Source organism: Euprymna scolopes, chromosome 4 (assembly GCF_053919585.1).
Source record: "Euprymna scolopes isolate OS-2025 chromosome 4, ASM5391958v1, whole genome shotgun sequence".
Taxonomy (NCBI): domain Eukaryota; kingdom Metazoa; phylum Mollusca; class Cephalopoda; order Sepiida; family Sepiolidae; genus Euprymna; species Euprymna scolopes.
The window spans coordinates 139,301,793-139,314,851 of NC_136485.1; the positions used below are offsets into that span (position 1 = coordinate 139,301,793).

Genomic DNA, 13,059 nt, shown 5'->3' on the forward strand with positions numbered 1-13,059 from the left:
AATAGAAAAAAAAAAATTAAAATATTTTTAAAAATTCTCTATTTTAAGCTTTGCATTTTAAGCTTTGCTATTTATCATTTCAGCTATAGTAATAGAAAAAAAAAAAAATTAAAATATTTTTTAAAATTCTCTATTTTAAGCTTTGCATTTTAAGCTTTGCTATTTATCATTTCAGCTATAGTAATAGAAAAAAAAAAAAAAAAAATTAAAATATTTTTAAAAATTCTCTATTTTAAGCTTTGCATTTTAAGCTTTGCTATTTATCATTTCAGCTATAGTAATAGAAAAAAAAAAATTAAAATATTTTTTAAAATTCTCTATTTTAAGCTTTGCATTTTAAGCTTTGCTATTTATCATTTCAGCTATAGTAATAGAAAAAAAAAAAAAAAAAAAAAAATTAAAATATTTTTTAAAATTCTCTATTTTAAGCTTTGCATTTTAAGCTTTGCTATTTATCATTTCAGCTATAGTAATAGAAAAAAAAAAAAAAAAAAATTAAAATATTTTTAAAAATTCTCTATTTTAAGCTTTGCATTTTAAGCTTTGCTATTTATCATTTCAGCTATAGTAATAGAAAAAAAAAAAAAATTAAAATATTTTTAAAAATTCTCTATTTTAAGCTTTGCATTTTAAGCTTTGCTATTTATCATTTCAGCTATAGTAATAGAAAAAAAAAAATTAAAATATTTTTAAAAATTCTCTATTTTAAGCTTTGCATTTTAAGCTTTGCTATTTATCATTTCAGCTATAGTAATAGAAAAAAAAAAAAATTAAAATAGTTTTTAAAATTCTCTATTTTAAGCTTTGCATTTTAAGCTTTGCTATTATTCATTTCAGCTATAGTAATAGAAAAAAAAAAAAAAAAATTAAAATATTTTTAAAAATTCTCTATTTTAAGCTTTGCATTTTAAGCTTTGCTATTTATCATTTCAGCTATAGTAATAGAAAAAAAAAAAAATTAAAATATTTTTAAAAATTCTCTATTTTAAGCTTTGCATTTTAAGCTTTGCTATTTATCATTTCAGCTATAGTAATAGAAAAAAAAAAAAAAAAAAAAAATTAAAATATTTTTTAAAATTCTCTATTTTAAGCTTTGCATTTTAAGCTTTGCTATTTATCATTTCAGCTATAGTAATAGAAAAAAAAAAAAAAAAAAAATTAAAATATTTTTAAAAATTCTCTATTTTAAGCTTTGCATTTTAAGCTTTGCTATTTATCATTTCAGCTATAGTAATAGAAAAAAAAAAAAAAAAAAATTAAAATATTTTTAAAAATTCTCTATTTTAAGCTTTGCATTTTAAGCTTTGCTATTTATCATTTCAGCTATAGTAATAGAAAAAAAAAAAAAAAAAAAAATTAAAATATTTTTTAAAATTCTCTATTTTAAGCTTTGCATTTTAAGCTTTGCTATTTATCATTTCAGCTATAGTAATAGAAAAAAAAAAAATTAAAATATTTTTTAAAAATTCTCTATTTTAAGCTTTGCATTTTAAGCTTTGCTATTTATCATTTCAGCTATAGTAATAGAAAAAAAAAAAAAAAAAATTAAAATATTTTTTAAAATTCTCTATTTTAAGCTTTGCATTTTAAGCTTTGCTATTTATCATTTCAGCTATAGTAATAGAAAAAAAAAAAAAAAAAATTAAAATATTTTTAAAAATTCTCTATTTTAAGCTTTGCATTTTAAGCTTTGCTATTTATCATTTCAGCTATAGTAATAGAAAAAAAAAAAAATTAAAATATTTTTTAAAATTCTCTATTTTAAGCTTTGCATTTTAAGCTTTGCTATTTATCATTTCAGCTATAGTAATAGAAAAAAAAAAAAAAAAAAAAAAAATTAAAATATTTTTTAAAATTCTCTATTTTAAGCTTTGCATTTTAAGCTTTGCTATTTATCATTTCAGCTATAGTAATAGAAAAAAAAAAAAAAAAAAATTAAAATATTTTTAAAAATTCTCTATTTTAAGCTTTGCATTTTAAGCTTTGCTATTTATCATTTCAGCTATAGTAATAGAAAAAAAAAAATTAAAATATTTTTAAAAATTCTCTATTTTAAGCTTTGCATTTTAAGCTTTGCTATTTATCATTTCAGCTATAGTAATAGAAAAAAAAAAAAAAAAATTAAAATATTTTTAAAAATTCTCTATTTTAAGCTTTGCATTTTAAGCTTTGCTATTTATCATTTCAGCTATAGTAATAGAAAAAAAAAAAAATTAAAATATTTTTTAAAATTCTCTATTTTAAGCTTTGCATTTTAAGCTTTGCTATTTATCATTTCAGCTATAGTAATAGAAGAAAAAAAAAAAAAAAAAAATTAAAATATTTTTTAAAATTCTCTATTTTAAGCTTTGCATTTTAAGCTTTGCTATTTATCATTTCAGCTATAGTAATAGAAGAAAAAAAAAAAAAAAATTAAAATATTTTTAAAAATTCTCTATTTTAAGCTTTGCATTTTAAGCTTTGCTATTTATCATTTCAGCTATAGTAATAGAAGAAAAAAAAAAAAAAAAATTAAAATATTTTTTAAAATTCTCTATTTTAAGCTTTGCATTTTAAGCTTTGCTATTTATCATTTTAGCTATAGTAATAGAAAAAAAAAAAAATTAAAATATTTTTAAAAATTCTCTATTTTAAGCTTTGCTATTTATCATTTCAGCTATAGTAATAGAAAAAAAAAAAAAAAAATTAAAATATTTTTAAAAATTCTCTATTTTAAGCTTTGCATTTTAAGCTTTGCTATTTATCATTTCAGCTATAGTAATAGAAAAAAAAAAAAATTAAAATATTTTTTAAAATTCTCTATTTTAAGCTTTGCTATTTATCATTTCAGCTATAGTAATAGAAAAAAAAAAAAAAAAATTAAAATATTTTTAAAAATTCTCTATTTTAAGCTTTGCATTTTAAGCTTTGCTATTTATCATTTCAGCTATAGTAATAGAAAAAAAAAAAATAAATAAAATATTTTTTAAAATTCTCTATTTTAAGCTTTGCATTTTAAGCTTTGCTATTTATCATTTCAGCTATAGTAATAGAAAACGAACACAAGGTTATTGGCCAGAGTGGAGTATATTACTCTTTGTGTCAGGAGCCATTTAACCGAAACGGTAAGTTAAACATGTTTTATATGATTTTAATCCGTATCTATATATTGCTGAGTTTTCATCGAACTTCCATTGATATTAAAAGCCTACATTTTCCATTTAAAACTTATCAAAACAAACTACTTAATATACTCTGTCATGAATATGCGAGAGACTAAATAACGGTTAACTGATTTGTATATTCTTTAAAAAAACGAACTTTAATTAATTATTCATTTTTTTATGATTTTTTATTGGAGTGTTGGTTTCACTTAACTATTACGCTTAGTTCTATTTATGCGGTGTATGATTGCATAGCATATAAGATGAAAAAATTATTGCACATACACATGTCTATATCTATATCTGTGTGTGTGTATGTGTGTGTGTGTGTGTGCATAAGGGACCTTGTATGTGTGTGTGTGTGTGTGTGTGTGTGTGTGTGTGTGTGTGTGTGTGTGTGTGTGTGTGTGTGTGTGTGTGTGTGTGTGTGTGTGTGTGTGTGTGTGTGTGTGTGTGTGTGTGTGTGTGTGTGTGTGTGCACGGAATAGTCTATACCAAACTCTTCTTAATTTTGGATCTTGAAACTGGATATAAGGAGAGGTTGAACTTATGGAACAAATTTGATTTGGCTTTTAGTCGGCAAAAATAGCTGCTACGAAGTCAAAATTGAAAAATAAAGAAGTTGGCTAGAGTAATTGGACTAAACCTGTTACCTTTGCGCATGCGCATATATATAATCTTTGAAGTTTTCAACCTTTAAAACTATACAAAAAAAAACTTTATCATTCGTTAGAAAACTATCCAGTCAGTATGTTATTTAATCACCTGCAATCACTGCATCAACTCGCTCTCGAATTTACTAGACATATACTATACTATATATATATATATATATATATATATATATATATATATATATATATAGGTTACTTTTTAGTGTTTTTTTTCTATCTGTCAATAACTCAACCGGTAACGACTTAGGCTGGAACGTTAAATATTTTGGTTTCGATAATAGTTGATGGCACCTAAGTCATTTTGTAACTACTGAAATCATTATTACATATTAGGTACAATGTAATAATCAATATAGAATTAGCTCTATAATAAAAATACGAAATCTGCATGAATTAAAATATATTATTTAAACGTATTTTATGACCGGGCTACTATTGTTACATGAAAGCGCATTCATATATGTAACACTATATATTTGACACCATCTAATAATCAATAGAGGATTACCTTCATTATAATAAATACAAAATCTAAATGAATTTATATATCATACTAGCAGGCTTTCCGGTGTTGCCCGCTCATAAAATTAAATATATTTTAATTCATGCAGATAACGTGTTTATTATTATAGAGACAATTCTCTATGGATAATTATAGTAAATCTAATATATGGTAATGAGATCAAAACTATAAAATCTAGCTATAACTTCGGTGTCATCAGCCAGAATCGGAGCCAAAACATACAACGCTCCACCCTCAGTCCTTATCATCTGAGCCACCCCCACACGTATATATATATATATATATATATATATATATATATATATATATATATATATATATATACTAGCATTTCAGCCCGGCGTTGCCCGGGTGTTTGGAGGTGTATGCTGAGCAAAAAAACAAACAAAAAACGATCAATTTTTTTTAAAACTTTGATCCCTATTATGACCCCTTAACATTTATTGTTTTGGGTTCAAATCGAGTTATTAAGTTAGATCCATGTCCAAGGAACCTATATCTAAAATGTCAAGTGGTTAGACCCAAAATTGTCGGAGGAGTTTGGTAGAGTTTTCAAAGGTTAAATCCTTGAATTTTGACCCCTTAACAGCCAAATTTCTGACCGAAAACCAATCACATAGATTTTCCCAAATCTCAGTACCTTGTATATCAAATTTCGAGTATGTAAACTGAAAATTGACAGAGTTATTGCGAAGGAAAATGTACACAGACACACAGACAGACACACAGACAGACACACAGACACATTCACTTTTATAGATATACTAGCGTGGGTGCCCGGCGTTGTCCGGGTATCTGGAGATGTATGCTGAGCAAAAAAAAAAAAAAAAGTGGTCAATTTTTTTAACTTTGATCCCTATTATGACCCCTTAACATTTATTTTTGAGGCTCAAATTCAGTTATTAAGTTAGATCCATGTCCAAGTAACCTATATCTAAAATTTCAAGTGTTTAAACCGAAAATTGTCGGAGGAGTTTGGTAGAGTTCTCAAAGGTCAAATCGTTGAATTTTAACCCCTTAATCGCCAAATTTCTGGCCGACAATCAATCACATCGATTTTCCCAAATCTCAGTACCCTGTATATCAAATTTCGAGTCTGTAGACTAAAAATTGACAGAGTTATTGCGTAGGGAAATGTACACAGACACAGACACACACAATTATATATATATATATATATATATATATATATATATATATATATATATATATATATATATATATATATATAAAATGGAAAAATGGTCGGATCCTTCTATCGATCCAGTAGATATCTCACTGCTGATGCAATTCTCTATCTATATAAGAGCCAAATACGTCCAAGGATGGAATACTGTCGCCACATCTGGGCAAGAGCTGCTAGAAAAGACTTGTCCTGCCTTGATAGGGTTCAAAATAGACTTCGTGGCCTGGTTGGAGATGTCCTTTTCTCTTCGCTGCAACCTCTATCTCAAAGAAGAGATGTTACGAGTTTGTCTCTGCTTTATCGTTATTTTCATGGAAAGTGTTCGACTGAGCTTCAATCTATGGTCCTCCCTCGCCAAACTTTCACAAGAAACACTAGACTAGCTGAAAACATTATCAATAATTTCTCCCACTCTTTATCTGTGCCTAAACCTAAACATAGATTCCATGATCAAAGCTTCTTTCTTAGAACTGCAAGCCTGTGGAATTGTCTTCCGTTTTCCTGCTTTCCAGCCGTTTATAATATGGTTGTCTTCAAGTCCAACATGAACAAGTTTCTGATGAGCTGTTCCACCTAAGTTAACAAATTTACCGAACTTCCATTACTATCGATTACTATATTGTCCTTTTGACTACTGTGCACTCTTTAACACTTATCCTTGAGTGACCTTTTGGCCTTGATAAGTGGTGACGCCTATGTACAAAAAAAAAAGCTAAACGCCAGTACACCCCGTGATTACAGTGACAGTCAGTGACTTATCACTGCCAGACAGTGCCCAACATTGGAAGCCAGTTGATTTTATTTCGGCTACGATTCTGTTCTAACTTTGTGTCATACTTCTACCGGGCAGCCCCAGCACACGGATCCTCCCAGTTTAATATATTGTATATAATTATTTATCTATTATATATAATTTTAATATATTATATATATTATATATAATTTAATGTGTTTTATATAATTTAATCTATTATACACATGGTATTTTAATGTATTGTTTTATTTTAATGTATTATATATAATTTAATGTATTATATTTACTTTATGTATTACATAAATAATTTCAATGCATTGTATATATAAATTTTATTTGTAACCAACCTGTTTAACGAATCACAAGGAACACAGAACACATTAATAGAGTAACAAAAATGCATTGACATGAATATACAAAATGAAAGTTGTTCGTCCAGCCCACGAACAACCTTGATTGGTCTACTGGATATTGACTCCAGCCATATGCTTTGTATTTATTGTGTCTGAATCATTCAATGCTATGATCGTTCAGATGATGAAAGCCACATGGATCACCAACAGGATATGAATAAATGAATAAATAAATGAATAAATAAATAAATGAATAAATAAATGAATAAATAAATAAATAAATGAATACATAAATAAATAAATGAATAACTAAATAAATAAATGAATACATAAATAAATAAATAAATGAATACATAAATGAATTAATTAATAAATAAATAAATAAATGAATAAATAAATAAAGCCCAACGTTGCTAGACTATTTTGATCTAACGAAAACTTGAGTGCCAATGTGATGACGTCGTATATGGTACAACTTATTGAGACCTTTTGGCATCTGGGAAGCTCAATAATAAAAGAGTGGGATTTTGCTGCTTGTCGGATTAGTTGGGATTATTGACGTCGAGGCGGCACAAGAGCTATGAGTTCATCAGAGCACATTCCATAAAAGTACTTGTAAACCAGGTACAAGAATGCAACATTGCAACGATTGGAAAGGTTGGAAATTGGGGCTTGTGGTATCATCGTTCTTTAAGTACAAAAGGAAGTCTTCTTATGAATGAATAATACTTTGTGATTATTATTATTATTATTATTATTATTATTATTATTATTATTATTTAGCTGTTTCGGCTGATGTAAACACCGATCTTCTTCAAGTGCGTCTCGTTATACTCAGGAATCATGCCGAACTCGGAAATACGTACGAAATTTAGAACGAAACCTTTTATTTAATCAAGGGGAATAGTTTGTTCTCGTTCAGTCATCCATGAACGGGTAGAAATTTTGAATAATGCGTAATTGTATCCATAGTATCGCCCGTTCTGAGGATCGAAGCTTCTATCTCCACGTGATTGTTGCTCAGATCTTATTATTATATCGATGCCTCCGTTCAGTCTAGCAAGACAAAGGATACCTCCCCATGCAGAGGCAACTGCACGTGTAGTTATGAGGCAAAGGTTGCGCAATCTCCAACCACACATCTCCTGAATCGGCACTGTTTGAGTTCAGTGGTAAGGAGAAGTTCAGGGCGACTAGAAACAATGTCAAGATTAGCGGAGAGCCTATACAGCACTTGGAAGTCCCAAATAGTCGCCCATTTAGTACGTTGCTTAACTTCAGTGATCCAGCGGGAACCAGTGTGTCAACGTGAATATGCCGTTTTATTATTATTATTATTATTAGTAGTAGTAGTAGTAGTAGTAGTAGTAGTTATATCTGTTGAGCTACTGGTCGTTGCGTCCTCCTTTTGTCAAAATAAACATGTTTGTATTTTTTGGTCTGGGCCTTTAGTTTTAGTGATTAATATGCTTGGAATGTATGTTTAATACATGATTTGTGAAATAAAATAAGATAAGCTTCTTTAATTAAATGGATTCACATCCGAAGTGGTTCTCTAGAACACAGCGGATGAATTTTCACCGCGAAACGAACATGGCCAGTGTTTGTCGTGTGACGTTTTTCTGTGATGTCCGGTGTTGTTATCTGTAGAAGTTGTCGTATTGAATCTCTATCGGTAGCCCATAATACAATCTCAAATTTTAAGAAAACAAAATAGTTTTGAAATATAAATGAAGTTTTTTGTTTCTTCGTTTTTTTCTTTCTTTCCAGCAACGTTTCAAGTTTATAAGAATGCCCGCTTTGATGAGGGCAATTGGACGATTCCTAATTCTAAGTATATTCTTGAGGAAATGGACAAATTTCTTCATACCAAGTAGGTTGAAACGTTTCATTATTTTTTTTTAAATTGATATTGATATTATTTATATTATTTCATTTTTATTTTTACGGAAATTGCTCCAGCCGCTTGATGCAACAAGAACGGAAGACAATTATCGCAAAGGCAGGAAATGAGTATTGACCTCAGTCTTGAAAAGACTCACACTATAGGCAAGAGGAAAATCCGCAAGCACGTAGTTCTTGGATATAAGATATTTTGATAAGAAACTGTATTATAATGAGGTATCAAAAGAGCGAATTGATGAAGACCACTAAAAAAACGAGTCAAACAAGCTTGAACAAAGGAAGCAAGAAATAGATCAGACAATTCTGAAGAACGCATGCAATAATAGTATTTATTTTAAAAAAATGAGGCAAGTAATATCAAGTCTGTGGGATAGATTGTGAAGAGAATAAGAAAATGTGGATCCAATCAAATTATCAATACACTTAAGCATCGAGATTATTAAGTCCAGATATGGCAAAAGTATTTTACTAGAGGAAATAGGATATTGCTTGAGATTGAATAAGTAACCTATGAACTTTTTATGGCTTATATTACTTTATTGTTCTTATTTTTTACATTTTATTATATTGAATATTTGTTTATGGAATAGTAGATACGCATGGATACAGACTCGTAAAAAAAAATGCTACAATTACACCTTGAAAGCTGAAACAAGATATTTCGGTCGTTTCGTTGTACCATATTCATCTAGTGTAAATATAGTTTTCCAACACCCTTATTACATCCGGCTTTCCTCCTGGAATTATCTTCCATGCTTCACTGTATAACATGTATGTTAAATGCTAAATGAAGCTTATATACATCAAACGAATATAGTCAAATGAATTGACCAAAATATATTGGGCCAACTTTTATAATTTGCTTGTCTCCTTATTTTTGCTATTCAAGATTCTAAACATTTTCTAGAGTTTGTGACTTAAGCTCAGGAGGTTTTAATAATAACTAGTGGGGGAGGCTTTGCCCGGGCGTAATATACTCTTAAAAATATCTAAATTTGTCCAGATTTTAGGTTGGTGCAAAAATAATGTCGGTTGTTGACTTGTTGTTGAACGTCAAAAAATCGACATTATTTTTGCACCAAACTAATATAAAGTCGTGATTTCAAAAGTAAAAAAAAAAAGTACTCAGCTGCCATCGGCTAGAATCGAAACTGGATCCGTAACTTTCAAATCAGGTTGCGTTACCATTGTTCCAACATATTAGCTGATTAAAAATTCAAATTAAAAATAAACTAAGATGAATGTAAAAAATGTTTAACGATTTTTTTTTCCATTCTTACCCATTTTGACCCTTTAAAAACTATTTAAATTAAAAACTATTTAAATTAAAAAGCTGAAGACCCATAAAAGAACGCTTCGTAAAAATCCAATGATTTGATGGCCTCTAACGCCGCTCTGCAACTTTTAGTTTTGGAGGAAATAGAGTTTGAAAATATGGAGACAGACAGACAGATATATAGCCTTTTATATATTAGATTTTGAATTCTAAGAATCCTAGGTAGTTATTGTATACAGGATGTGAATTAAATTAAATTAAATTAAATGGGAGATCGTGTCTATATGATTAATATAGTAAAAATGCACTTTAAAATAGAAAAAAAACCTGACATTTGCAATAATGTTTATTAAATGATGCTTAATACGTATTGTTAAAATTTAACACAAAGATACATAAATGTCCACCCTATTTTTGACCCTTTTGCATTAGAATAAATGAAACTAAATAAAGACCACATTACACACTTTTACGCCTTGCAGTTTTGTTCCAAAATTAATCATTTTCGGTTTATTAATTTAGGAGTTTACCCTGTATATACCCATATATATATATATACATACATACATATATATATATATGTATATATACATATATACATATATATATGTATATATATGTATGTATATATGTATGTATATATATGTGTATATGTATATGTATATATGTATATATGTGTATATGTATATATATACATGTATATATATACATGTATATATATACATGTATATATATACATGTATATATATACATGTATATATATACATATACATGTATATGTATACATATTCATGTATATATATACATGTATATATATATGTATATATATATATATATATATATATATATATATATATATATACGAGCAAACAGTTAATAAAACATGTTAAAAAAACACTTTGAAATGAGTTAAAAACATATTTAATCTGAAAAGGAAACACTAGATAAGTGGATGGTCCATAATCCGTGGAGTTTTGAAGAAATACTTTCCTTCTCATCAGAGGGTAGAAATTAGCAAAATGCGGGATCGGATTTTGCATGCAAAAGTATTTGATGAAACAACAAGTAAGTCAAAGATCTTACTTATAGATAGATATTTATAATTTATAAATATTTCGTCGCTTTAATAAATTCTTAATTGTCGATCACTGGGAAATAAATAAGACAGTTAGTTGGGCTTGTTCCTTGTTTTGAGATCGTGACTTCTGGTCGCTTGATTCAGATCGTCTGAATTAACGTTAAACTTTGTTAAAGTTAAAATTTCCCTTCATTCAACGGCGGTTGACGGTAGACTAAGATTTTGATCCACGTTAGTGGAGCCTAGCCAAATTTTTTTTTTTTTTTACATAGGCATCACCACATTATCAAGGCCAAGAGGCCACTCAAGGATAAGGGTTAAAGAGTGTACAGTAGAAATTGGACAATATAGTAATCATTAGTAATGAAAATTTGGTAAATTTGATAACTTATATGGAACGGCTCATCAAGAACTTATTTACATTAGACTTGAACACAACCATATTGTAGTCAGCCGGAAAGCAGGAAAACGGAAGACAATTCCACAGGCGTGCAGTTCTAAGAAAGAAGCTTTGTTCATGGAATCTACGTTTAGGTTTAGGCACAGATAAAGAGTGGGGGGAATTATTGATAGTGTTTACAGCTAGACGAGTGTTTCTTGTGAAAGTTTGGCGAGGGGGGACCATAGATTGAAGCTCAGTCGAACACTTTGCATGAAAATAACGATACATCAGAGACAAACTCGCAACATCTCTTCTGTGAGATAGAGGTTGCAAGGAAGAGAAAAGGACATCTCCTACGAGGCTACGAAGTCTATTTTGAACTCTATCAAGGCAGGACAAGTCCTTTCTAGCAGCTCCTGCCCAGATGTGGCAACAGTATTCCATGTGGCTGCGTTGGGATGTTTGAACCCTTCGACCAGCGGCAATCCTCTCTTCCTGCACTGATGATTGCGAAAGCATGAAACACTATAAAATTAATATTTATATTTCATGGTTATTTCGCCTCTTTAAGAAATAAAGTCTTAAATGTTTAGCATGGTCTTGGAAATAACAAATAGTCGGTCAGCTGACCTTGTTGCGAGATCACGACTTCTCACTCTCGATCACTTTTGACTGTTTGAATTATCGTTACGCTATTTAATGTTAAAATTTCTCTTTATTCCGTCGCGGTCGATGGTGGCCTAGGGGTTTAAGTCCTCACTAGCGAAGCCAAAAGTGGTCTCGTTGCGGTCCCCCCCCACCCCTATTTTCTATTTAAATCTTCACATTCAATATGTTTTGTTTTGTTTTTTTGTTTTTTTTGCAACATAAAATTGACACAATCAACAATTTCTTTTCTTTTTTTTCTTCACGAACATATTTTCCATAGCCGATTACGACATATCGTCCGTTTTCTTAATTATGCTTATCTTCGTGCGTGTGATTGTATGCGTGTGTTTGCTTCCTTTTTCATTTTAGAATTTTTTTTCTTTACGACTAGTGCGTATGTTATTTTTTTGTTTGTTTACAGTTAAAATATATACAGTTTTCGTTTTTGTTTTGCTTTTTGTTTTTTGTTTTTCTTCAGACTCCAGGCAACCGGAGTTTTCCCGTTCTGTTACTTTTTTACTCATATCATGTTTAATATTTGTGCAAAATTTCACAAAAATCCAAGGCGTAGTTATCGAGAAAAGTGCGGATAGACGAACGGGCGAACGGACGAACAGACAAGTGTGAATTTACAAGTCCACCTTTTGTCGAGGGGGGGATGATGATGATGATGATGATGATCATTAATAATAATAATAATAATAATAATAATAATAATAATAATAATAATAACCTATATATTTATAGGATAGCGTGTGTGTTATTTATTTTGTGTGTCACGCTTACATCCGAGTGACTGTCGTTTAATTGTTATGAGCTTCCATTTATTGTAATAAATAATTTTGCCAACAAGTTTTGGTTCCGGTTTCGATTATAGCTGAAGATACTCAAGTTATATATATATATATATATATATATATATATATATATATATATATATATATATAGAGAGAGAGAGAGAGAGAGAGAGAGAGAGAGAGAGAGAGAGTGTGTGTGTGTGTGTGTGTATTTGTTCATAAGTTTTGGTTTCGATTCAAGCTGATGCACCCAAGTCATATAGATATATTTGTTTATTTTTGAAATCGCAACTTTATAATAGATAAAAATCGATAGAACATTAATTCTATAATAATATAT

General features: G+C 28.8%; 1 protein-coding gene across 1 annotated transcript in view; it reads left to right on the forward strand.

Moving 5' to 3' along the window:
- LOC145272118 (uncharacterized) overlaps positions 1 to 13,059 on the forward strand; it is a 110,542-nt gene that overhangs the window by 34,042 nt on the left and 63,441 nt on the right. The window contains exons 4-5 of the mRNA XM_080127023.1: positions 3,021 to 3,104; positions 8,404 to 8,506. Coding sequence (XP_079983149.1) covers positions 3,021 to 3,104; positions 8,404 to 8,506 — 187 coding nt within the window. The remainder of the gene's footprint in view (positions 1 to 3,020; positions 3,105 to 8,403; positions 8,507 to 13,059) is intronic.